The 22,701-nt window shown below is 39.9% G+C and overlaps 1 protein-coding gene across 3 annotated transcripts; it reads right to left on the bottom strand.

The window, feature by feature from the left end:
* Positions 1-419: 419 nt before the first annotated feature.
* LOC121295732 (rho GTPase-activating protein 20-like) lies at positions 420-21,557 on the bottom strand. Of its 3 annotated transcripts, none has more exons than XM_041220729.1 (15): positions 21,262-21,557; positions 14,896-14,978; positions 13,309-13,479; positions 12,113-12,262; positions 11,511-11,552; positions 11,142-11,229; positions 10,916-10,993; positions 10,140-10,206; positions 7,783-7,965; positions 6,276-6,448; positions 5,851-6,012; positions 5,289-5,398; positions 4,916-5,105; positions 3,979-4,096; positions 420-3,555 (listed from the first exon to the last, which is right to left on the bottom strand). In XM_041220729.1, the coding sequence occupies exons 1-15, from the start codon at positions 21,340-21,342 to the stop codon at positions 1,835-1,837; spliced, it is 3,417 nt and encodes a 1,138-aa protein (XP_041076663.1). In that variant the 5' UTR covers positions 21,343-21,557; the 3' UTR covers positions 420-1,834. The 3 variants fall into 3 exon arrangements, with proteins under 3 accessions (XP_041076663.1, XP_041076664.1, XP_041076665.1); XM_041220730.1 differs by having other exon boundaries at positions 20,840-21,347; XM_041220731.1 differs by having other exon boundaries at positions 14,896-14,975; positions 20,840-21,347.
* Between the last annotated feature and the right edge of the window lie 1,144 nt (positions 21,558-22,701).

The raw sequence follows: 22,701 nt of genomic DNA, 5'->3' as shown, positions 1-22,701 counted from the left end.
AGGAATGAAGGAAGGTATAAAGATCCCTGACCTGAACACTGAACCTTTTATTCAGAATGGCTTGTAAGAAGTGTCCCAGCTAACTGATTGGAACCTTGTTTTACTAAATCCTCTGCCTAGGAACTGAGGGCTTTGCTTTCAGGATAAAGATCGCCCTGAAAAAAGCACCTTTGTTCTGCGTTACTGGATCACGAAGGCTGTTAAAAAGATTAATGTGTCAAATGGCCAGCAGGGGACAGTATGTGGCCATAATTACACAGGAATTTAATTTGGCAAACTATACAGAACAACTTGTGAAATATATTAAAACGAAAGCTAATCAACACCCAGTTATGAAATAATAGTAAGTACTGGTTAAGTAACCACATTATATACATATATATAGATATAAGTGGTTGTAAAAAAAAGAATAAAAAAACAACATCTGAAGGCATTTATTAAAAAAAACAAAAAAAACAGGCAGGATAAACAAAATGTACAATGCAGCAGACACATCTCAATGTGAACAAGTAGAAGCATCTTTAAAGGATGATAAACAGACTGACAGCTTTAAAAAGAAGGTTACAGAACTCTTTTACAAATTAATTTCTAACCTCTCAGTGATTGGCTACTGACAGCCACAGCTCTGGAATGGGCACAGGGGCAGAACACAGCGTGTTCACTGGCCTAGACAATTCCATACACAGGGCACTGTACATTTCACACGCATGTAAGAGTTCTAGACCGCTGTCAAAGAAATCAACAGCATACAACAGTTTAATAAATGTCAAATGCGAATCAAATATTCAAAATAAAACCAATAAAAAAAAACAAAAAAAAAACTGTTAATGCTTTGTGGATGGGTCACTTTAGTGCTTTATATGTACAATATAATCTTTAACCCTTTAACAATCACTGCACTGTCCAGAAAGTACGATGTAATGAAGTGTAGACGTGTCTCGTATCTCCGTTTAAGATTGATGCTCAACACGCACAGTATCATGCCCTGCAAACTCTCGTCGGATGATGTTTTAAACACTTTGAATCTGAAACTAATTCTTCAAAACCACCACATCTGCCTCACAACTTTTGTATCTTTCTCGTAAAACATCTCATCCAACCATTTCTTTGAAAACATACAACTTTACCCTCCGCAACTGGACAACCCTGCTACACCCCTGTCTCCCATCTCAACCACCCCTGTCTTCCATCTCCACCACCCCTGTCTCCCAGCATGTGACTTCCTCCTAACCTCACTGGTCTCCTGCCTCTGGTCCCTCACTGTTTCAATGCAGATGTTCGATTTGAATAGCATCCTTTTATTGGCACAGACTGATATGCTTACACCACTGGACTGGACATTTACCTTCCATCGGGCAATTTACACAACTAATTAGCAGGGCACCATCCATGTGTTTACCCAGAAGAACTCTTATGACCATAAAACAGATTAGCCAGTTGTCTCTTTAATGTTTCTTAAAACTTAAAGCATGACCCTCATGGACTCCTCTTGTTAAAACAGTTCCCTTTGGAGAAAATGCAAGTACCCTCCTTGAATAGTGCAGCACAAATTAAACAGAGGCCACACTGTCCAATGAAAATGCACAAGCAAGTCAGTGTTTTCAACATGCATTAACTAGTGAATATCATGTAGTGATCAACTGTGTTTATATATCAAAGCCATACCTTATGATATTTGTTCTGAAGTTCATGTATCAGTGAAAGTGTTTTTGTCACAGACCTCATTTTGTCAAGTGCATGAATCGGCATGGCATATAAAACTTCAGATACATGCACCGCATCTAATAAAAGAATGTCAAATATGAATTCACAAATATACTTAAAATCAGCATGCTCAGACAAAAGATTCTTCACCAAACCCTATTTTTCCGACAGTCTCTTTTGGCGTGCTCATGTGTTTCCTGTTTTGCCATTCCAATTTGCTTCTCACCAGCTCTTTCTCCACGGCTTTGGCATCCGTGTGATAGTTCTTAGTGTCGCTATGCAGAAAGTATTCCTTGACAGAGTTCCTGACTGAAGCGGGCAGTATGATGCGAATGGTGTGCCTTATTGTGCTGGCTGCTTTACTGTGAGTCTTTGAAATGGGCAGGTGTTCAATGCTAGCCGCTGCTGCCACTGCAGGATCATTCATTTCAGTTTGGACCTGCACATTTGGCACCTCTGAATTCTGCTTTGTTGAGACCGACTGCAGTACCAGAGGAGTGTTCTGTCCATAAAAAACAGTCTGTGGAATGTAGACCTTTACAGTCTGACTTTGGTGTCCTGCACTAACTGGAGAATCGTCACCTGAGCCCGACACGCTCACTGAAATGGTGGACTTTTCTTTCTCGTTCTGCTCAGAACAGTTCTTCATTCTTACTTTGCCCGGGGCCATGTAGAATGTTATCTTAGTGCGCTTCACCTTATCTTTACCAGTTTTCGGTCTAACCAGTTCTATGTGCTTCACTGATGTTTCTATTCTCTGTGGTTTGGGTTCGCTGTCACAAGCCCCAGACTCTGGTTCCAATTCCATGGACTCTTGGTTCTTTCCCACGCCTGCTTGACTCGGTTGTGTCTCTCGTCCCTTGTGTTCTGAATCACCTCCATCGTCCTCAGCACTCCTGTAAGTGTTAACGCTCAAAGTGCTTTCACAGCAGGCCTCTTGCCCCTCTTCTGGAGCTCGACCGTCTGCAGTATCTTCAGTCTCGTTGATGCAATTGTTGTTCTCCTCGTCCTTTTCGTCATACTCTTCATACCAATCCAAATCGCATGGTTCTTGCGCCATTGATGCCGGCAAGGTCATGCTCCAGTCTTTGGGGAACTTGCTGGGAAACTCTGGTGAAAGGGGCTGCAGTCTGGTGGAAGTTCCAAACATGAGAGGCAATGAGGAGACCTCAGCCGAGCTGAACACGGAGTCCGAGCAGTAAGAGAAGGCGCTGTCCAGAGAGCTCAGGGATGACACAGAAGGAGAGGTGGTTGTCGAGGACAGGCTGGAGAAACTGGACCTGTTGATCCTGTGAGGCCCCAGGTGCCTTATCCTTGAGGCTATTTGCGGGGACCTCCACAGGCCATGTTTGCTTCTGTTATTCACCCTGGGGCTAGTGTCTCCTTCCAAAAGCTTGGTGTTGTCTAGCCGCAGCTTTTGCATATACTGGGAGCACTCTGTCTGCCCTCGGATCATTGCAGCATCACAGCTAGACTGACGCGCTACAGGCGCATGGAGCTTGCTAAGCAGCTGGGAGCTCATGCACACGCTGGGCTCCGAGGAGCAGCGGTCTCTCGTCGATCTGATGCTCTGGAGAGCGGCGAACGAGCAGATCGACCCGCTGGATCGGAAAGACACCTTGTCCAGGTTATCGCAGCTGTAAGCACTGTCTTCATTCAGGGCTTTCTTCTTATAGGCGTCCATTTCATCCAACAGCCCCCAGTCCTCCTTCTCTTCTTTGAGCACTGAATCATTTAAGGGAAGGAAGAAGGAGTCCCTTTCCTTTCTATTAAGGGTTTTCGGCTTCTCCTGTTCCGAAAAGGTGGAATCGAATTCATCTGATGAGTACTGCTGCTGGAAGGCATGCCCATCTGCAAAACAGACAACAGGTTAGGATTAGAACTGGGCACTCGGAGTTAAATACAACTTTGTTTGAGAGATCTGCAGAATTTGGAATGGGACTATGGTTTTAATAATACATTTAAACAGGATTGTATGCAAATTTACAATAAAAAAGGTTAATAGTTTCAGAGCCTGTAGTCCAAAGAGCTTGTTTATGGCTATGTCATTGATTGCGCTGTTGATTCGGACCAGAACCATGTATTTTGGCATAGCAATCCATACAGACTGGAAGCCAGTGAATCAGCTGATAATTAAGATCCACAACAGAACAGTTACAGTCGTGAGTTGAGCAGCATTGTTAGACTTGGGAGATCGCCCTCTGAGGATCAAGCCTGTTTATGTATGAACTGTATATGTGCATGCATATTCTTAGCAAACTGCCTGATGCTCACCCAGTGCATCCTCTGAGCTGTTTAGCTGGTCCTCGTGAGGTTTGTTAAAGAGCGATACAATGTCTTCCCCGAAGATTGCGGGGGCTTCTTCAATTAGGAGCTGCACAAGCATGGCAACCTACGAGGAGAAAACACAATCTGTTAAACAGTCACCTTTTCAAATGGAAATACAAAAACGACCTGCAGACAGACAACACATGCAACAGGGCTTTAATCCTTTTTAAAAACCGTGGACAGCGCTTCTCTAATATGGAATGCTTATTGTATGCTTTTTCTTATAGGTTTAATAGTAAACCAATGTAGCCATTTGTCTAAACTAAAGTGCGGTGAAGGAAATAACACATCATTCTACACTGACTAACTGCAGACATTTTGCTATAACAAAACTAAAATATGGTTTGCCTTTCATAACACGCAAACCTTGCCAAAGAACCTTTTTACCTGGTTTGGTAGCATGAGAACAGAACATTTAAGAACCCTGAAGCCAAAAAAAACCCCCAAAAAACAGGAATGGTATTTATAATCTTATGTCTTAAAGGTGCATTCTCACTGTTGAAAAGTATGTGACACAAAATCAGATGTACTTACTGATGCTTAACTTGCTATAAGCCTCTTTTTAAAGCCAGGATTGAAGAGTGCTTATAATTCGAAAGATGGGCGCTTTTTAAAAAGCAGAGAATACAATGAAACCAGTCCCTGGTGGTTTGCTTCTGTAGCTATCAACCTAAGTATATTAGTTCCTAATGGACCCTTATAAAGTTAACCACAGTATATCTGCATATGCTTTTCACTTGGTTACACTATTCATTTGCCATAGCTTACCCTGGTTTGCCATGTTTAATGATATGATTTACCATACCTCGCTATTCTTTACAATGCTGTCCTATGCTTTTACTGTGCTTCATTACTAAGTGGAGATGCTGTTGTGCAGCCTGACCTTCCTTGTGGATCTGCTCTCTTCCTCGGGCCCTGTGGAGACAGGAAGCCACAACATGTTGGGAGCGATGCACAGGGCCAGGTTGAAGGCTGTCATCTGGTTCTCCTCAGACCTCCTCTCGATGTGGTGCAGGAGACCGAACAGGTAGCGAAGCAGGGTGACGTTAGCTTCAGGAAGACGCTCCACAAGCCTGTCCAGAATAATAGAAAAAAAAACACACTCTCAATTCAGCTGCGACAGGGGAAAAGGAAACTTGTGTTTTATGTTGTTTAGTTTTGGAATTCTTTTAAGGCTAGACTGCAAAGCTATGTGGAGTGAAGCAGAGAAATGTGCAGGTCAGTTAGTTATCCAACCAGGCAAGCATCTTACAAACCTTTTTATGGCCTCTAGTTTCTCTTCAGAGTTATTTCTCTCCATTGCTTCCATCCACTTGTGATACAGCGCTGCTGAGAGAATACTGCCAGGAATGTTGCGCAGGAAGTCCTGTAAGCCAGATGTTTGAAGATGTCACGTTGTATATCTTATAGGTAGCAATCAGTTAACAGCACCCTGTCTGTGGAATCTTTTCAATCAATTTCAATGCTTGTGTCACACTGTCTAAAAACTTCCCTTTTCTGTTATATGTCAGTCTAACAGGTGTGACATTTCACGTCTGAACATGCTGAAATAATCATAATTAAAGACGTTATTTTCACCCAAGAGTGCTCAAAACACAGAACGTAGAGGGATGACCATTTCTGGAATCTATGTGGCTGAGGGCAAACGTCAATATGAATGTTAAAAGTATAAAAAGACAGTAAAATGTTTTTACTAATCCAAAATATATATCCTGTTAAATTCCTCCTTTAATTCCATCTCATGCCTCCACATCTGCTTTAGATTGGGCTGAACTAACAGCAGGGGCTCAGGAAAATGAGGTCATGAAGATGTCTTACTGTGATGACGGCCGCAGCCACAAACACTGACTCTCCCTCCACCTGCACAGCATGGCCCGAGTTCAGACGCTCCTTCAGCTCCTTGCAGGTTTTAGCATTGGCAGAGCGCCTGAAGATACCCATGGTGGATGGGCCCTCATGGTACAGGAGGCAGAGCATGTCCTAAAAGAGAGGGAGAGGAAAGAATGAGGTTTGACAGGCTTTGATTTAAATAGTTCTGCTTGATGTACCTCGACTCACCAAACTACAGTTCTTTAATTTCCTTTTAAACCCCTTAGTGACAAAACAGATACACCAGTCCTGATTGCGTCGCTTGTTAGCTGCAAATCTAGATTAGACTAAACTCTTCATCACATAGTCTAGTCGGTCAGTATATTACACAGTGATCACTGGTCAGTGTTTGTGCTCTCCCAGCTCCTGCTCACCATGATGGGCTTGGGCAGTTTTCCACTGGGGCAGATGGAGGGCAGGGAGTGGCCGAACAGCTTGCGGGGTGAGGAGGGAGATCCCGAATGACTGTCTGATGGGCTGCTGCTCCCTCTGCGCAAGGCCCAGTCAATCAGAGACTTCTTCTTCTTGATGTGTTTCTGGAATGAATCTGAAAGATACGCACAGTCAGTTACAGACTGCCACACTGGTCACATGGTACAGAGTGTAACACGAGCATCGCTCACTTCTTCAGCGGCTTGGTGAACTCTACTGCCGTGACCGTATCTCCAAACAAACCTTTTTGTGGCATACAACGCAAATGTGCTTTTCATAACTAGATTTAGAATAACTAAAAGAAACTTAACAAATCTGATGACAAAAGTTTTGACTAGAAGTCTTTTAGTATTTCTAAATGCAGCCTACCTTTCATAACTGAATATCAAGACTGCTTTCTCATCATCCTCTAGTCTTTCTAACTTACATTACATATGACAATATTGAAACTTCAATTGAAAGGCTCATAAACATTTTGTTACTATCAAGTAGGATATAGGGGAAGACTTATGGGTACATTTTTCTTTTCGTTTACATTTTTTAGCTGCCCATTTAGCGCAAAAAAAAAAAATACACATAATTAGAGGAATTGGAGTGGTTCTCTGTTTAACTTCCTGTCAGCGGTAGCGTGACAGGAAGTTATTTACTCACTTCTTCCTCTAGGAGACAGAGATAACATTTTTCTTTTTTTTTAATCTCTAAAGTATTTTGAGAATGCAGTTTTGCAAATAAATAAACAAATACATGAAGGAACACATAAACAGTTGTGTGGAAAGTACTCTTGAATGGAGACTCAAGGCCTGAGCCACTTACAGTAGACGCAGACAGGGGTTTGGCTCCCCAATCAGAAACAGGGATCAAACTCTTGTCTCCCCTAAGGCCAGTTTTGTTTAGTTTAATTACTGGCGATTGCTCTAGTACTTAGCCCAACCCAGGCCCTTGCATTCAACGAAATGCATTGACTGCCAACAAGGGTAAACTATAAAAAACAGTCAGGAAGACAAAAGCTTGAAGATATCCAAAATCCAAAATAATAGGGGTTATTTTCAAAGCCCTTTATTCTAAAGAGTAAAGCATTTTTTCTTTTCAAAAGGAGATAATTTATACTTGACACAGTACTTAGAAAATCAGCCCAACTGTCCTTGCTTTTGAAAACAAGAACAACTTTGAAAGAAATTGACGTGATTTGATTTGTGCTTCCCCGTTGAATCTGGTGAAGCTCTTTCTCATCGGCTGTGAACATGGAACTGTTTCCATCATAGTATAAAGTTGGTATAATCTTTCTCTTCTTTGGTTTTAAAGATAGTTAGAACCCTCTGCCAATGCTTCTCCTACAGTCCATATTAACACATTGATGTTGTCGTATTTACTCTGTCCATTGAGCTCTGTATGCCCCTGATTAAGTTTGAACCACGCATGCTGTGTCCCCTCCCTCACAGAAGCACGTACCTGTCCTCACGTGGCTTCGTGCCACGGGCCGGGGCTTCAGGATAAACTGGCACTGGCGCTCCCAGGGGAGCTGCTCCAGGAGAAGGGCCCCGTCGGGGGCCAGGATATTGTTGTTGGCCTTGCAGGGCTGGTCTGCAGAGTCTCTCAGGCAGTTCATGATAATACTGAAGGGGAGCTCGTGTCCTGTTGAAGAGGAGGCCAACTGGTCATATAAAAAAACACTGCACAGGAGCCACTACCAGAAACAATGCTCTTTTATAATATCTTCTATTACATTTTGTCACAAAAAGTATAATGAAACCATATTATTTTTATAGGCCACTTCTACAGAAGGATAGAGCCGAAACTCAATAGACAACACATTTCAATTTGAGAAATAGCAGCACGAAAGATGATAAAAAATTGAATTATTAAACACTTAAGACCCTGCACAAAGAGTCTTGACAGTCTTGAAGTGCTGTTTGAGTGTTCTCATTAACACTGCTGTGTGTGGGTGTTCTCATTAATACTGCCTGTCAGGCCTTACTGCTTAACTGGGTACTCCACGAGCACCAGGGGGCAGTCTGACTTCTTCAGCTCTGTTCTGGGCTGGAAAAGATGCCAGTCAAGTAAAAGGGTGATGAATTGAAACAAGACAAAGTGACTTTCCATTGCTCTGGAACACAGGAGTGAGACGTGAAGGAATCTTCTATTGCTGACACATCAGCAGACCTGTGAGCCTTATAAACCTGATTAAAAACCTATAAAGAAACAACTTGCACTGTACTGTAGGCACTGCGCTATCGAGCATCACAAAACAGCAGTCATTCCTGACATGTTCATATGTGTTCAAAGCTGCTGTAACTACAAGGAGCAGTATGTGCTGAAACTTTGCTGCTAAGGATATCTTTTTTTTCCTCTTTTTTCTGTGGAAACATTTACAAAGCAGCGACTGTGCTCAGAATGGACCTCTTTTAAGCAGCTAAACAACAGGAAGCTGACTTTTCCACGGTTCTTTCAAAGTAAAGTCTGGGTCTCTGGGAATTTCTGCTGTGGAGAGCAATCTAAACAAAGCAGTCTACTTCCATACAGGCGTTGGCTATAAAGTTTTTAAATAACTGAGCCTCAGCTGGACTACCTACCCAAACTGGACTACAAAGTCTACATACAACTAAACTGATGTGTTCCTAAGATCTGGTAATCCTAAATTCTGTATGGTCTGTGTTTGTGTGCTTCTAAACATTGTTCATAGGTTTTACAATACCTTGTTTTTAATACAGGTTCCCAGCTGGCTTTCTAAAATTGAGCTGATGTAATTTGGTGGGCTAGTAAGTATTAACCACAATCAACCTGACCATGAACAGAGAGCTAGTCTATTAAAATAAACATCTCGTTTGTTTAATTAAAAGTCTTTTATTTGGTTATCAGTAACCACTGGTTACTATTGTAACTTATCCTTGCAGGACAAACTCAATTTGGACAGCACAAGCGGAAATTATACAGACATCACTAAAGGAATTAAACTTAAAAATTTAAACCTTTATCTTTGCCAAGAAACATACAAATACACAGCCTTATATCATTTTACCTTCTCTTATGTTCATTAATAAATACACTAATAGTACACTAATGCTGCCCTAATGTAGTATTCATGTAATACATGCTGGTTAATATACTACATAAAAAATACAGAAAAGTAAAAAAAAGAAAAAGAAAAAAGATAATACATAGCGGGCTGTGATAAGGGGCTGACACTGAGACTCATAAATCCATCCCAGTGTGTGAGGACAGCAGGCATTGCAATACTCTTAACATGCCCTAGAGGGCGCTGGATGTGTTAGCGGAAGGAGTTGATTGAGGCATGTAGCAGTATAAGAATGGCAAGTCAGTGAACACGTTTGTGTACTCAGCTATGTGTTGAGTGAATCATTCTAGTTAGAACGTGACCCTGTGAAGGGGATTTATCTTTCATTCATCCAGCAGACTATATTGTATTAAGGTTAATTTCTCAGTAACTCATTTAACCATTCTGTCTTGCAGTAGCTTTAATGCTAATGTCATGGTGTATTGACTCCATGCATTACAGTGCCGGCAGCACTAAATGCATTAAACATAGGCTGCAAAGAGCTGCATGTCAGAGCAGGGCTAGACAAGGTAGCTGCGTATAGATCAATACATGTGTTCATTTATTTCTGTATTTAATTCACATTTTCAGACCAGGATAGCCCCTTTGAGACTCAAGAGCCTGTTTCAAAGAGGGTCCAGCAGCAGCTACATACACATCCGACACACAGCCGAGTCATTTCCAACAGCACAGTGGGGTGGGTTAACAAAGCCAGGCCCTTATACAGGACTGCATGGCTGGGGTTGACTCTTACCGATAAGGGGGTAGGGGGTTTCCTCCTTGCCTGACATTACCCAGAGGTGGTAGTCACTGGGCTGGCCCTGTGGGTGAGAGAGAGGCGAACAGAATCAGAGAAGAGGATGAACACATCAGGCAGTGGCGAGAAGGGAAACGCCAGCCCACTGATAACTGGGGTCCGCGTCAGGGGGAAGGAAATTCCTTTAGGATAACAGCTGGCATTGTCATCCTGTAGTGTGCTCTCCTACAGACTCGTGCACTCCCAGAGCACGCTGGCAGCTATTTCCATGAGAAATTATAAAGAAATGCCACTCACTAGCATGTGTATGTGATGAGTCACAGAAAAAATGCAATATTGCCTTCTCCTAGTCTAAATAAACCCTAACAACACTTTACATTTCAACAAAATATGTTTGAAAAATCCTAATGGTTTTTATGCATTCTTAATCCTGTGTCTTATGGTACTGTATTAGTCTTGTTTTGCTGTTGTTGCTTTTTTTTTCTCCTATCTCTTCTTTAATACAGCCTATGAGTCACCAGGTTAAATATACATTTTTCTACAAGTTTGACTCGTACTGTATGTTCTGGGCATATCATGCAGTTGGTGACTACTTTTAAAAAATAAATAGGGGAACTTGAATATAATATCAACGAAACACTAAATGTTCCATCATGACTTTCCATTTCCCTGCTTGATTTTTAAATACTCAACTCAAACAGCACCTGCATATTAATGGCGTGAATCACCTGTCTGGTGTACAGAATCAATATAGTGACTTGCTAAATACTCACTGGACTTCCAAGCTGCTGAGTGCAGAGTTTGATTACTTTCTCTGCAGTGTCTGTCGTGCCCACATTCAGCGTCATTGTCTAGAAAAAAAAAATAGATTCCACTGAAAAAGTAAAGCTTAAAAGTAAACTAAATAATGTCTTCAAAAGGTTATTTAAAATGACCCACAATTATCACATTACATTTTCCACTAATATCTACTACTTGTGTCCGAATGTAGGCACTTACTGACGAAGTGTGGCTCCCCACATCCAGCAGTATGATTTTAAGGGCTATTTTCTCTTGATATTCATCCTGTTTCATTTTGTTGATTTGCCTGTGTGCAAGAAACATTCCTGAGACCTTTTGAAAAGCTGTTCAAGACTTTTATCCAACGCACCTTTAACTACTTAAGAAAAGAATGAGAACTTCACAGCCAGGTGAAGGTACTACATTAGTTAAATATAAAAAGCATCTGATATTAACAACACATACTGAGCTATTGACAATCTGTTACCGTACATTACAGGAATGTGTTTGAAAATTCACAGAGCTGAACAAGGTTGCACAGAGCTGAAAGTGGATGCTGCAAAGCACAAACAGTGGAACAGGCCTTACCATTGCAGAGCTTGGAGCCACTTCTCCTTGGCTTTGGAGGAGCTGAAAGAAAATCGGATAAACTTTTTACACATTAAGGACTTGCTCATTGTTCTAACACTATCCCATTTCACAGCAAGCTGGGACCTGAGTAACAAAGTGTCATGAGCTAATCAAACTGGAACTTGAAAATGTTTGTCTGTTTTTTTTTGTTTGTTTTTTTTTTATCTGGAGAGAAAGCGTATATCAGTAACCATTTTCTAAAAGAGGCCTCGTATCCTTGTCTAAACGTACACTTGATATTTCAACAATATATTTGCTGTCTTTTACCATCTTCGCACTCCCACATGGCGTGATACAGCCACATGCCGTTTGCTTGACTTAGGGTTAGGCACAGTGCTCACATTCGTTGATTCAATACGGGACACCTCCATTTGTTCAGGGACAGAGCTCTTAAAAGTAGTGGAGGTTAGATGGTAACAAAAGGAATATAAAAATAAAATATATATATATATATATATATTTAAAAGTCTTTTTTGTTCTAAATGTTTGTGTGACCGCATTGAGAAACATCCCTGTGGTTTCATGTCTGAATTTGTGCTTGTGTGTTTGATCTGCAATACCTCAACGTTACCACATAGTTGGTGGTTGGCCAGCCAATGACGAAAGAGGTCTCTGGATTCATCTTCCTCTCAGACACCACATCGATGCAGGATGCGATCCACAGCTCACACACACGCACCTGCTGCTTCAGCTTCAGGCTGGATGAGGACCTGTGTGAGAGAGAAAAAGGATTGGCCATACAATTTTAATTTGCACAGCACAATATGTGGTTACACTTTACCCAAAGTGTCTTTTAATTAAACTTATTTACAATATAATTAACAGTGTAAGAAGTTGCTGGCATGATTTGTAATTTGACAGGATTTAAACCCTTGGTTGTGTATTTACAATGTGACAGCATATTTAACAATATAATTGCAGTGTAATTGCAATGTGTTTAGAGGTACTTAATGTAAATAGCACTAGCAATAGTAGCCCTGTCAGGATTGCAATTCCTCGTTACAAAGGATAACGACATTCCAAAGCTGATTGCAAATTAGCTTTCTGATTAATTGCAACCTTACTAACTGTAAGAAAAAACATCTGTAGAGAAAATATATGCACTGGCAGCTATATCTTAAAACAAAAGGTAGGTACCAGCTCCTTAATAAGGAGGCTCAGAGAGAAAACATTCTCAAAGGTTGTCAAATCCTCCCTTGCATTAGACACATGTGCTCATTATATGACAGGTGTTAGTGACAAAGTTGAATCTAGCTTTCCAGAAGGAAAACTGAGCCAGCGCTGCGTCAATGAGCACTGTGTGAGGTGAAATAAAAAAGAAAGTGTTTTATGACAAACAAAAAGATGAAAGATTTCTAGGAACCACCCTCCCGATTCTGTATCTTTCCTTAAATGGAACGTGTTTCATCCAAATGCCTGCAAGACGTTCTATTCACCCCTTGCCTCTTGTGTGAACCCTGCACAATACATATTGCTCAGGCAGATTGTTTCAGATGTGGTTCTCGTTAGTGATGAGGTGGGCAGTAATTAAGATGTGAGCTAGCAAGAGAAGATTAGTCTCCCATCACCCCTCTGAAAAAAAAAAACCTCCCAAATAATTACAAAGGAGTCATTTTCAAAATTTTAAAATGATCCACGAGATCCTGATGGAAATATTTATATAAACACATTTTTCATTTCAAAACCATTGTTTTGGTGCTCCTGAGCTTTTGTGATGCATTCGAGGGGCCCTGGAAGAGTGCTGTCCAGTGCTTACTTTGACTTGGCGATGATGAGTATGTCACTGAAGAGGAAGAGATGTCTCTCCTGTGTCTGCAGCCCCGTGGTGAGCTGGACCCGCTCCTCCATGATGAACGCTGAGTCCTGGCCACTGAAGGCCCGGATCAGAGACCCGTTATTGGTGGAGGCTGGGGAGAGAGGCCCATCCCTGGAGGAATGCAAAGACAGCAATGATGTCATCACCTGAAGGTTTAGTGTAAATCGAGGGTTTGTGAAACCAGCCAACAATGTAGCAAATATAGGACCCTAGTCACAAAACAGTCTGATGTCAATTCAACTGTTCTAGATTGTTGTTAGTTTCTTTAAATAAGTTTACTGTATCGCATTAAATCGGTCACCAGTAATTTAAAGGAGTCATGCTTCAAACAAAATAATTAGTCAATACATAAATTACACTGGATAGAAAAAGTCTCTACTATTAATTTCCAGTGCCAGCGCAATGATAAAGGACTGGCAATATATCATGGTCATCATACCTCAACACACGCCAAGGGTGTGCGTTCTAATACAGGCTGTTCATATTTCCCAGAGGTTTGTAAATCACACTATACTGAGAGAGGTCCTGATAACGATACAAATGATGTTGAAACCTCTTAGAAATGACAAGGTGCCGGACTCTGTACATGATACTCTGTCAAGAGCTCAGAGAGTTGGAACTGATCATTATTTATACAGCCTTTCAGATCCATCACAAAATGGGATACAGACAACTAGTAATGTATGTACTAGACTGCAGATCAGGTAGTTTAAAGATAATAGAGGGGACACTCTTCTCGTTCAGGATAATGGGCTGTTAGAGCAAAGGGATGTCAATCTATTGTCAGCAGCTTGAGCCCTTCCAAATGTGATTTCAATATGAACTTCAAGTGCTCATGGGCCGGGCGAGGTTTCAGGCCTCACGCCAGCACTTGTAAAACTGATTGATTCTCATTGTAGCTTTGTGCGTCAGCGTGAAGGCAAAGCCATCACACTGAGAACTCCAGTCTGCTCCACTGCCCTGGACAACTGCCATACTTTTGTAAACAAAAAGAGGCAGAAAAAAAATAAAATAAATTCCAGCAGTTTACTTACAGACAAACTCAAGATGGCTCAACAGTTAGAATTGCAGGACTATATTTCAAAAGCCACTGTTTAGATTTGATTTGTTTTATTTTTTGTTTGTTATTTGGTCGCAGCTTCCACAATAGAACAACCCAAATAAAGTCAGGAATTCTGCAACCTTCGAGTTCCTGAACCCAGGCTGTAGGAACAAGCCTGGTGACGCTGGGACTGAGTGGGAGCAGCAATCTGGAGGTTAACGTGTTTCACAGCACCAGGGAGTGTGTGTATAACCTGCTACCAAAGAACTTCAGGGTGAAAACTAGCATTTCATCTCAATGCAGCACCAGTTAGAATTGGCTGTTTGTACTAACCAGTGGTCTGTCTGTCTGTTGTACAAATTGCTGTGCATTAGCATACCATTGTGTGTTTTGCCATGTTTCCAGTTGACTCTCTAGACTTCCCACCGCAGTACACTTAGAGCCAGTTTACACTCCAGTGACAGCAGTCTACTGTGTGCTCTCACCTGCTTTGTGTTCTGGATTTGCTGAGGGCTTTACTGATGGCTGAGGGGGCAGACCGCCTCCTCTGCATAGTCGTTTTCATCTTCTGAAAGAGAAAGAATACAGTCAACAGCTTTGTGCAGGTATATTCTACTGTACCGTGGCTGACAGGACATTTCTGTCAAATGCCTCATCATTTTTTACTATATAGCTACAAAGAATTCTTACAAAAAATTCTTTGGTTTAGGGGCATCTGTAACAGGCAAACAGTGAGCGTTGGCTAGTGATAAATACACTGCAATATGTAATACATTTCTATAGCACCAGAACTGGTAAACTTATCAAAATGCTTTACTGAGATAGCGAGTATACAAAAAAAAAATCCTCACCTGAGCTGTGGGGTTCTATACAGTATCACAGATTTTAAAAGGGGGAGGAGACTTTCTGACATCACTTCTTAGGCTTGTTGCCAAGGACCGCGGTTCTAAATATTCTTATCATGGTGTCCTGACTAGACTGCCTCTTTTTTCATGTCTGTTTAATGGATGTAATATAACAAAAAGGTCATTGCAGGTTATTGTGAATAAAGCCTCACAACAACCAGGTTGAAAGAAAGTCATTGGGGTTTAGCAGATAACAACGCATGTGTAGAACCGTCACCATAGAGACGACCCGTTTGTGATGTAATACGCTCCTAGTGTATAGACATCTTGACAAAAGGATCATGGGAGGTCTGACAGGGAAGTGACTTCCCACGAGCAGACTTGGAAATGACAGTGAGGAGACACTGGCACCTGTAGCTTGGCTCAGGAGATTAAAAAAAAAAACTGTCATTAAAACATTTGTTTCTGAAATGGAACTGGACACACTACCAGGGAGCAATGTGACTCTCAGCCTGTTTTAAAAAGAAAAAGAAAAAACAACACACTCTTAGTTATTCTGCACTGTCCCTCATTCCCGGTATGTTCTTATCAAAACATTCTCAAATGTACTTGGCATTTACTGCCTTCCACTTATCATAGGCCAAATAAATGCAGGATTGAGTAACGTCATCAAATAAATTGATGACCAGCTTAGTTTTTCTTCTGTTTTGTGGATGTGTTTAACCCTGGGTTTGTGTGGCATGAAACAATGGTGGGTGTTTCACATTTTTCTCTTAGTTATGGGTGCTAAAGTGATGCTTTATTATTTGTACCTGCATCAAACTGCACCGTAGATGCTACTTATAACAATTTGGTGCTGTGGAGGTCTCAAAAGAACCAAAACCGTGCTGTTTCTCAAAGAAAGCTTTAATTTTACATAAGTGAATACCAGTGGGTACCGAAGGGAAACACCTTTACAATCCTGTTCATTGCCTGTGTAATTCTGGTCACATTTTTCCCTTCAGAAAGTCTTTTTGTTGGAATCTTGCCCTACTACTGGGGTTTAAATTCCCGCTTGCATTTTAGGAAGTGCACAGCACTGTTCCCAAAGGTGCCTGCTTATGCTATGACTCCAAACTATTTTTGTCCATTCAATTTCAACAAGCATTTCAATAGAAAACATATCAGTACCTATTGTTTTCAAGCAAGTACATTATCAGCTTCTTTCTGCCTGTTATACAGAATGTATTTCAAGCTTTATGTAGCGTACCGCAAGGTGCTTATAAAGCTACATGACAAGTCCTTTAGTCTTCCCTGTGTCATATAATTCAAGGTATCATAAGGACTCTCAAATCATCTTTTTCTGATTTAGTAATAATAAGGTGAAAGACTAGAGTAGTTTTAGATCTTTAGGTTATTCCAGTTATATATTGAAAATCATTACAATGTAATGATGATAGTACCAGTAAAGTGTCAATATAAATCATTTTAGGTGTTTGATGCCTTGGTGTTGAGACTGAATTTTTAACAGCTGCAGATTACTGGATCAGATTTTTCTATCAAATTGTAAGATAAAAAATATATGACCTTTTACAACTCCTTATGCAGCTGGCCCCAGTTGGTGTCAGACAATGCATTGAAGAGAGTGGGATATCTTAGTAGGGTTGGTACTGTGTATAATGCACTGCAGGCTAGACTATAATCTTCATTTTCTCATTGTGGTATGTTTTTCCTATATGTTTTTTTTTTTACTTCTGTTATATTTTTGGAAGAAGTTGGAGATTTGTGAGGGAAAAAATCCTGGCTCTGAAACATCTGTTTCCTGTACCCAGGTGTGTGTGTGTGTGTATGTGTGTGTCTATCTATATATATATATATATATATATATATATATATATATATATATATATATATATATATATATATATATATATATATATATATATATATGCAGATACCTGCTTTTGCACATACAGGCTTTAATTCATTAATGGAAAATAATGTACAAGCCTAAGATTCTTGTGTTTAGGAGCGAACTTCTCTTACTCTAGTTTCAAATACATATAGCACTTGGCACAGGACAGGCATTCGGTATCCAAACCTTTCTGCCTGGTCTGGTCTTTATTACTATTAAACATTAATTGTTACATGCCCTTTACAACGACAACTTGTTATACATTTCTCACTGTGCTAAACAAATATCCATAACTAAATAATCCACCTGATTTGTGCCAGCAGAAGATTAATATGGATAGCCAAGCAGATAAGCTCTGCTGCTATAGTAACCACAGTGTTACAATTACAAACACATTATTCCAATTATGTTCAATCTGTACATCTACATTTCCCTCCAGAAGACAAGAGCTGGAATGAAATCAAAGTTAATGGTGCTGCCATAACTATATATTGTCAAGGCTATAGCAGCACTGTCATTTTGACTTAATCCAGGTTATTTGTTCTGTGTGAATATCACCAGAGATGCGTATTCCTCTCACTGATTTATAGAATTTGACATGATCAAATACGCCATTAATAATAATCTAGTCTGGGCATCAGTAACTAGATGCACTCCTGCTTCGTGAGAGATAGGCCTGGAATGGGAAGGCTTACAGTGACCAAGTTAATACAACACCAGCTCAGAGTTTACTCTGGCAGGATCTTCCATTGGGAGAAAGGGCTACAAAAGCCATTGATCGCAATGGAAATGCAGTGAACCCTATCACCACCACATTTCATTTTGACCATTTTCAGTTCACTGAGAGATTACATTTCAGAATGCAAGCTCTCAGACCTCCCTTGCTCTTTTAGTATATTTTTCAAATAACAATGCATTTTTTATTTAACAAAAATAAAATAAATGCTTTTCAAGAAACCCTCACATGGTTTCAGATTTAACATCATCCTTCACAAAACACTTTCCTAAACCCCAACCTTTGCAAGACTGAACACAGTTACAGCCTTTTATACACAGCTGCCTTATTTAAACCAAATTGAGTGATTAATTAATTAATTAATCATGGCCCACAGTTTTATCCATTCTGTCCACATTCTCACATGGAGCTGGGATTTCAATCAAGGCTCAAACTTAACCCTTTCCTGGGTTCAGTTAAAAAACACATTTAAAAACAACAACAACAACAACTAATGCCATTTAACACTTATAAAGGAATAAAGTTAATTAATTTATTTATTTATTATTAAATATGCAAAAAGTAGTTATTCGCATCCCAAATCCAATTTTAAAGCCCTGATTAACTGCTTAGGTAACTGTACAAATTAAACAAATTTAGATTTGAATTTAAATATTAACTGTGGAATAAATCCCACTCAGTTTCTACAATCTTATCTAAAGTTTGTATTTGGATTAAGCACAGAGAGGGAGAGAGAGAGAGGGGTGGCCCCCAGCTTTCTCCTTCCAAGTTCAGAAATGCTTTCGCCAGTTGTTACGAGTTTAAGACAATATTTTTTTGTCAATTTGACATTTTTTTCTGTCTTCAGTTGATCCAAAATTACCATCAGACCCATGCTTTAAAAAAAAAAAAAAAAAACCAAAAAAAAACAAAGACATAATGTCTTTATGGTAGCAGTTTTTCAACCTGGCAGTAGAAGAGGTTAGAAATGCGATTAAAGTCAGCTTGATCTGAGCAGAAGGAAGCCACAGGACCCTATTTTTTCCACCTGAAAAAACACTCAGATTACCTTTGTATCAACATGAAATGCCACCACGAAACTAGGGCCATGCATATTTGTTTAAGAAATGTTAGTCTGTGCATACTTTCATTAAATTGTGCCCTGCAGTGCATTGGCTGCTTTCTGCACATGGAATGAACAGTGCGCCCATGTATTTCCAAATTAGGAGACAAGATTATAGGCTGTGTTTATAGTGGTGCAAGGGTAGAAGGCATTAAGGCTGGCTCTCTATATGTTATCTTAGTGTACATTCTTACACTCTAGAAATGCATCCAAGGAAATGCAGTTGGCCAGCTGAGAAATTCACACATCAGGTTACATTTTAACACAGAGCCTCTAAAAATGTGGGATTTGGAATTGAATTCACGCCCGCTCCTCATGCTTGTGTCAGTAGATATGTGAGAGACCATTTTAATGTAGGTGTGTGCGTGCGTGTGTGCAAGTGGGGGTGTGTGCGTGCGTGCGTGCATGCATGTATGTGTGTGTGTGTGCGTGTGTGTGTGTGTTTATATAATTTTCTATTGTTGTTAATGCTTAAATATGTATATATTTTTTACGAGGCACTTGTTTTTTGAACTAATGTCCCTCTTCTGCTTCTGAATAGACTAATAATCTATTAATAATCTAATAATCTGCTTCTGAATAATAATAATAATAATAATAATAATAATAATAATAATAATAATAATAATAATAATAATAATAATATGATATAGTAATAATATAAGCCTACCATGTCCACTCCTACACATGATCACTTTGAGTGGGCAAGTCCATTTTTTGAGGTCATCCAAACTGTGTTCTTTTCCCCAAAGGAAAGTGTATAGTAGCTCATTATAAATCATATGACGATAAACCAATTACAGGACAAAAGATACTGTCACCCTCCCAAGCACTTGAAGGCACTTACAGAAATTGACTCTATTTGAACGTGTGTGAATAGGGTGAATGGTTAAATGGATAGCGTTGATGGCGTGTTTGTGTGTAGAAGGCCAGGACTCCACATCCACTGTCAAAAAAGCCCAAACTACTCATATAAAACAATGCAATCGCTGCTGGTCTTAGCCAACAGATTCCAGCAGACATGAAAATGCCTAGCTGTTAACTCTGCAGGAATTACTAACTTACTAACAATGAAGCTGTCTTTGGAAAGCAGTGGGATGGAGAGCGCTGGAGACTGAAGCTTTTCTCTGTCATGAGCTCTCTCTCACTTTGCAAGCAGAAGTTGTTTTACCATACCAGCCTGTTTCAGATTCTGCACTGTGCTACCCTTATACAATGCTAAGTACACAGTTGTTTTGCAGTTTGCAATTCTGTCCCTATGCTTATCATTTACCACCATTCTCTATACATGCTTTTCCATGCTTCCATTCTGCAGTGAGTTTTTATAATGATTGTAAAAGGAATTTAATTGAAATAATGATTGTGGCAGCACTACTTTTGCAAAATGCAATAAATAAGCATGAAACCTTATGTACCTTAAAACACTGAAACAACAGTCCTGTGACCTTTTCTAATGGAACTCTTTCAACACTCCAGACCTGTACAGAGGTCTAGGAAACGTAGTGCCACTTAAAACTGCAAACAGCTATTGCTGTCTAATAATGATAATGTCACAGAACAGCTGATCAGTAAAAACTTCTCACTATGTCTATATTTATGCTGTGTTTGTACCCATTTCTTGTACAAGACACTGAAGTTATTTAGTTATTTATCCTGGGGTTATTGTTCTATACATTTACTTAGTGCTGAAATGGTAAAACAAGCAATACAATAACACATTGGAGCCAAATTTGACTTTTTAATTATTAAGTTCAGGTGAATAAATGAAATAAGAAAACAATATTGTGAAAGGGAATAGTTGAGATAATAGAAAGATGAGCAAAGAGAAAGTCCGATGAAGAAGTGATCATACCTTCTAGTTCGGCTCAGGAGCTGTGCACTTGCTCAGACGACATGTCTTAATTTATTCTAACAACTCTGCTTTTTATAAACAGACGTGGCATATTTAACTAACAGTGTTTAGCACGAAATGAGCTGAACTGCTTGTGTGAAGCATGCAAAATATTGCAATTCTGTAAACAGTTGTTCATTAAGTTGAAGTTTAGCCCGTCTTCAAAGGGGAACGGTGACTTTGCAATGGCAGCGATAAAAGGGTGACTGGCAGACTCAATTAGCAGACATCTGAAAGCTGTGCAGGAGCTGGAAAGCTACTAAAATACTGACATTCCTCCTTTACATAATTGAGCCCTGCACTCCTCATGCATGGCATCAATAACCTGGCTTGCAAGCAGCACTAATCCAAGTGTGTGTTTCTCGTTCCTCACAAGCACTTGCCTTCTCTTGCTCCTGTATCCTCGACCTCACTGCATCGCTGTCTCCTTTCATATGGCTGCAATTATTCTGTTGAGGTGTCATTCTTAAGCCAGGGAAAGCAAAAGTCCAAGTTTCATGAACATTATTTCCAAGGTCCAAATGTCTGAATACTTAAAAAACAAAAGTTTAGGGTCTAAAAAAAAAAGAAAATTGAGAAGAAAAAAAAATGAACATTGGACAGTCCCCCCTGGCTGTCCTGGAGTGAGAGTGGCTCAGAGAGCTTCTAGTTTTCTTTCTGCTCTCTGAGTGTTCAGAGTGGGACCTGACTGGAGAGTCGATTCCTCCTCATTGACTAAATAAGGACATCCCTCCAGAGTCATACTCTCCTCTCTGCCCACTGGAGTCCCTCTCTGCACAGCTGCACTGGAACAAGACTGGAGCTATTCTCCAGCTCCAGAGTATCTCCTTACACTACTTTAAAATATGTACAGTGGTAAAAAATCTTAGTATCAGATCATTTGTATCAGATGGAAATGACCACTCTTGAATTATTCTTATTTAACTATATATTAATATACAATATATAGTACAATGTGCTGTGTAAGATAGAAGCTGGTTTTCACTCACCCCAGGTCAAAGCAGCTAGTAAGCATACTCATATACTCACAGAGTGAATCTGAGTATCATATAGGACCCTATATGATATTTTAAATCTCTGTACGTTGGTGAAATATTAAACAGGCAATAAAAATGCCTCTGCACACTATTATTTTTTATTATTTATTTTTTTTGCACTTCACTTGAATGGAATAGCGCTATGTAATATGAAACAATAAGAGCCTCAAATTCTTTGTGTGCCTTTTTTTAAAAAGGGTATAAAGTTACATATTTGTTAAAATTATGTTTCCCAATACAAACTTTGAAAATTTATTTTATTGATAAAAAAAAAATAAATACCTACCTACATTGGAAAGAATTACTATACTGATCTAAAAGTCATGATGCTAGCAGAAGCAATAACTCTTATAGCAGGTGTCATATTGACGCACACATTGCGATTCCTTGAAAAAATCCAGACTGTCAGGTCAACATTAGGGATTAACTATCCCATGAAATATGTCTCCAAACATATTCTCTGCTGCGCAGTTATGAATTTATAACGATGCAGAAATGTCTTATAAACTGAATGACTGACTGCACAGTAAGGACATTAATTGGATCCTCCTCACACAAGATGGGCAGTAACACAGCCAGGCTTTCAGGAGTTATAGAACTCAGGGTGTTACAGGCAATCTCCCATTGACTTGTTAAGACATCTCTCTATTAGGACGACCTGGATCAGATTTGTAGAACTAGTCTTCAATGCACTCTTTTTTTGCAAGGAGCGAAGCACCTGCTAATGTTTCAAAGTGCAGAGTTCAACAACTAAGCTGGACAGTACAAGTTCTCTGAAGCAAGCTC

This window comes from Polyodon spathula, chromosome 20 (assembly GCF_017654505.1).
Source record: "Polyodon spathula isolate WHYD16114869_AA chromosome 20, ASM1765450v1, whole genome shotgun sequence".
Lineage (NCBI taxonomy): Eukaryota > Metazoa > Chordata > Actinopteri > Acipenseriformes > Polyodontidae > Polyodon > Polyodon spathula.
This window is presented reverse-complemented; position numbering and strand designations above follow the sequence as displayed.

Bases quoted from the DNA above. Each gene is read 5' to 3' on its own strand.
- LOC121295732 (XM_041220729.1), bottom strand. From the start codon at position 21,342: ATGACACCTCAACAGAATAATTGCAGCCATATGAAAGGAGACAGCGAT. The intron at 4,097-4,915 runs GTCAGGCTGCAC...TTCTCCTCGTAG, and splicing joins AGAGCAGATCCACAAGGAAG to GTTGCCATGCTTGTGCAGCT. The intron at 3,556-3,978 runs GTGAGCATCAGG...TCTGTTTTGCAG, and splicing joins CAGCTCAGAGGATGCACTGG to ATGGGCATGCCTTCCAGCAG.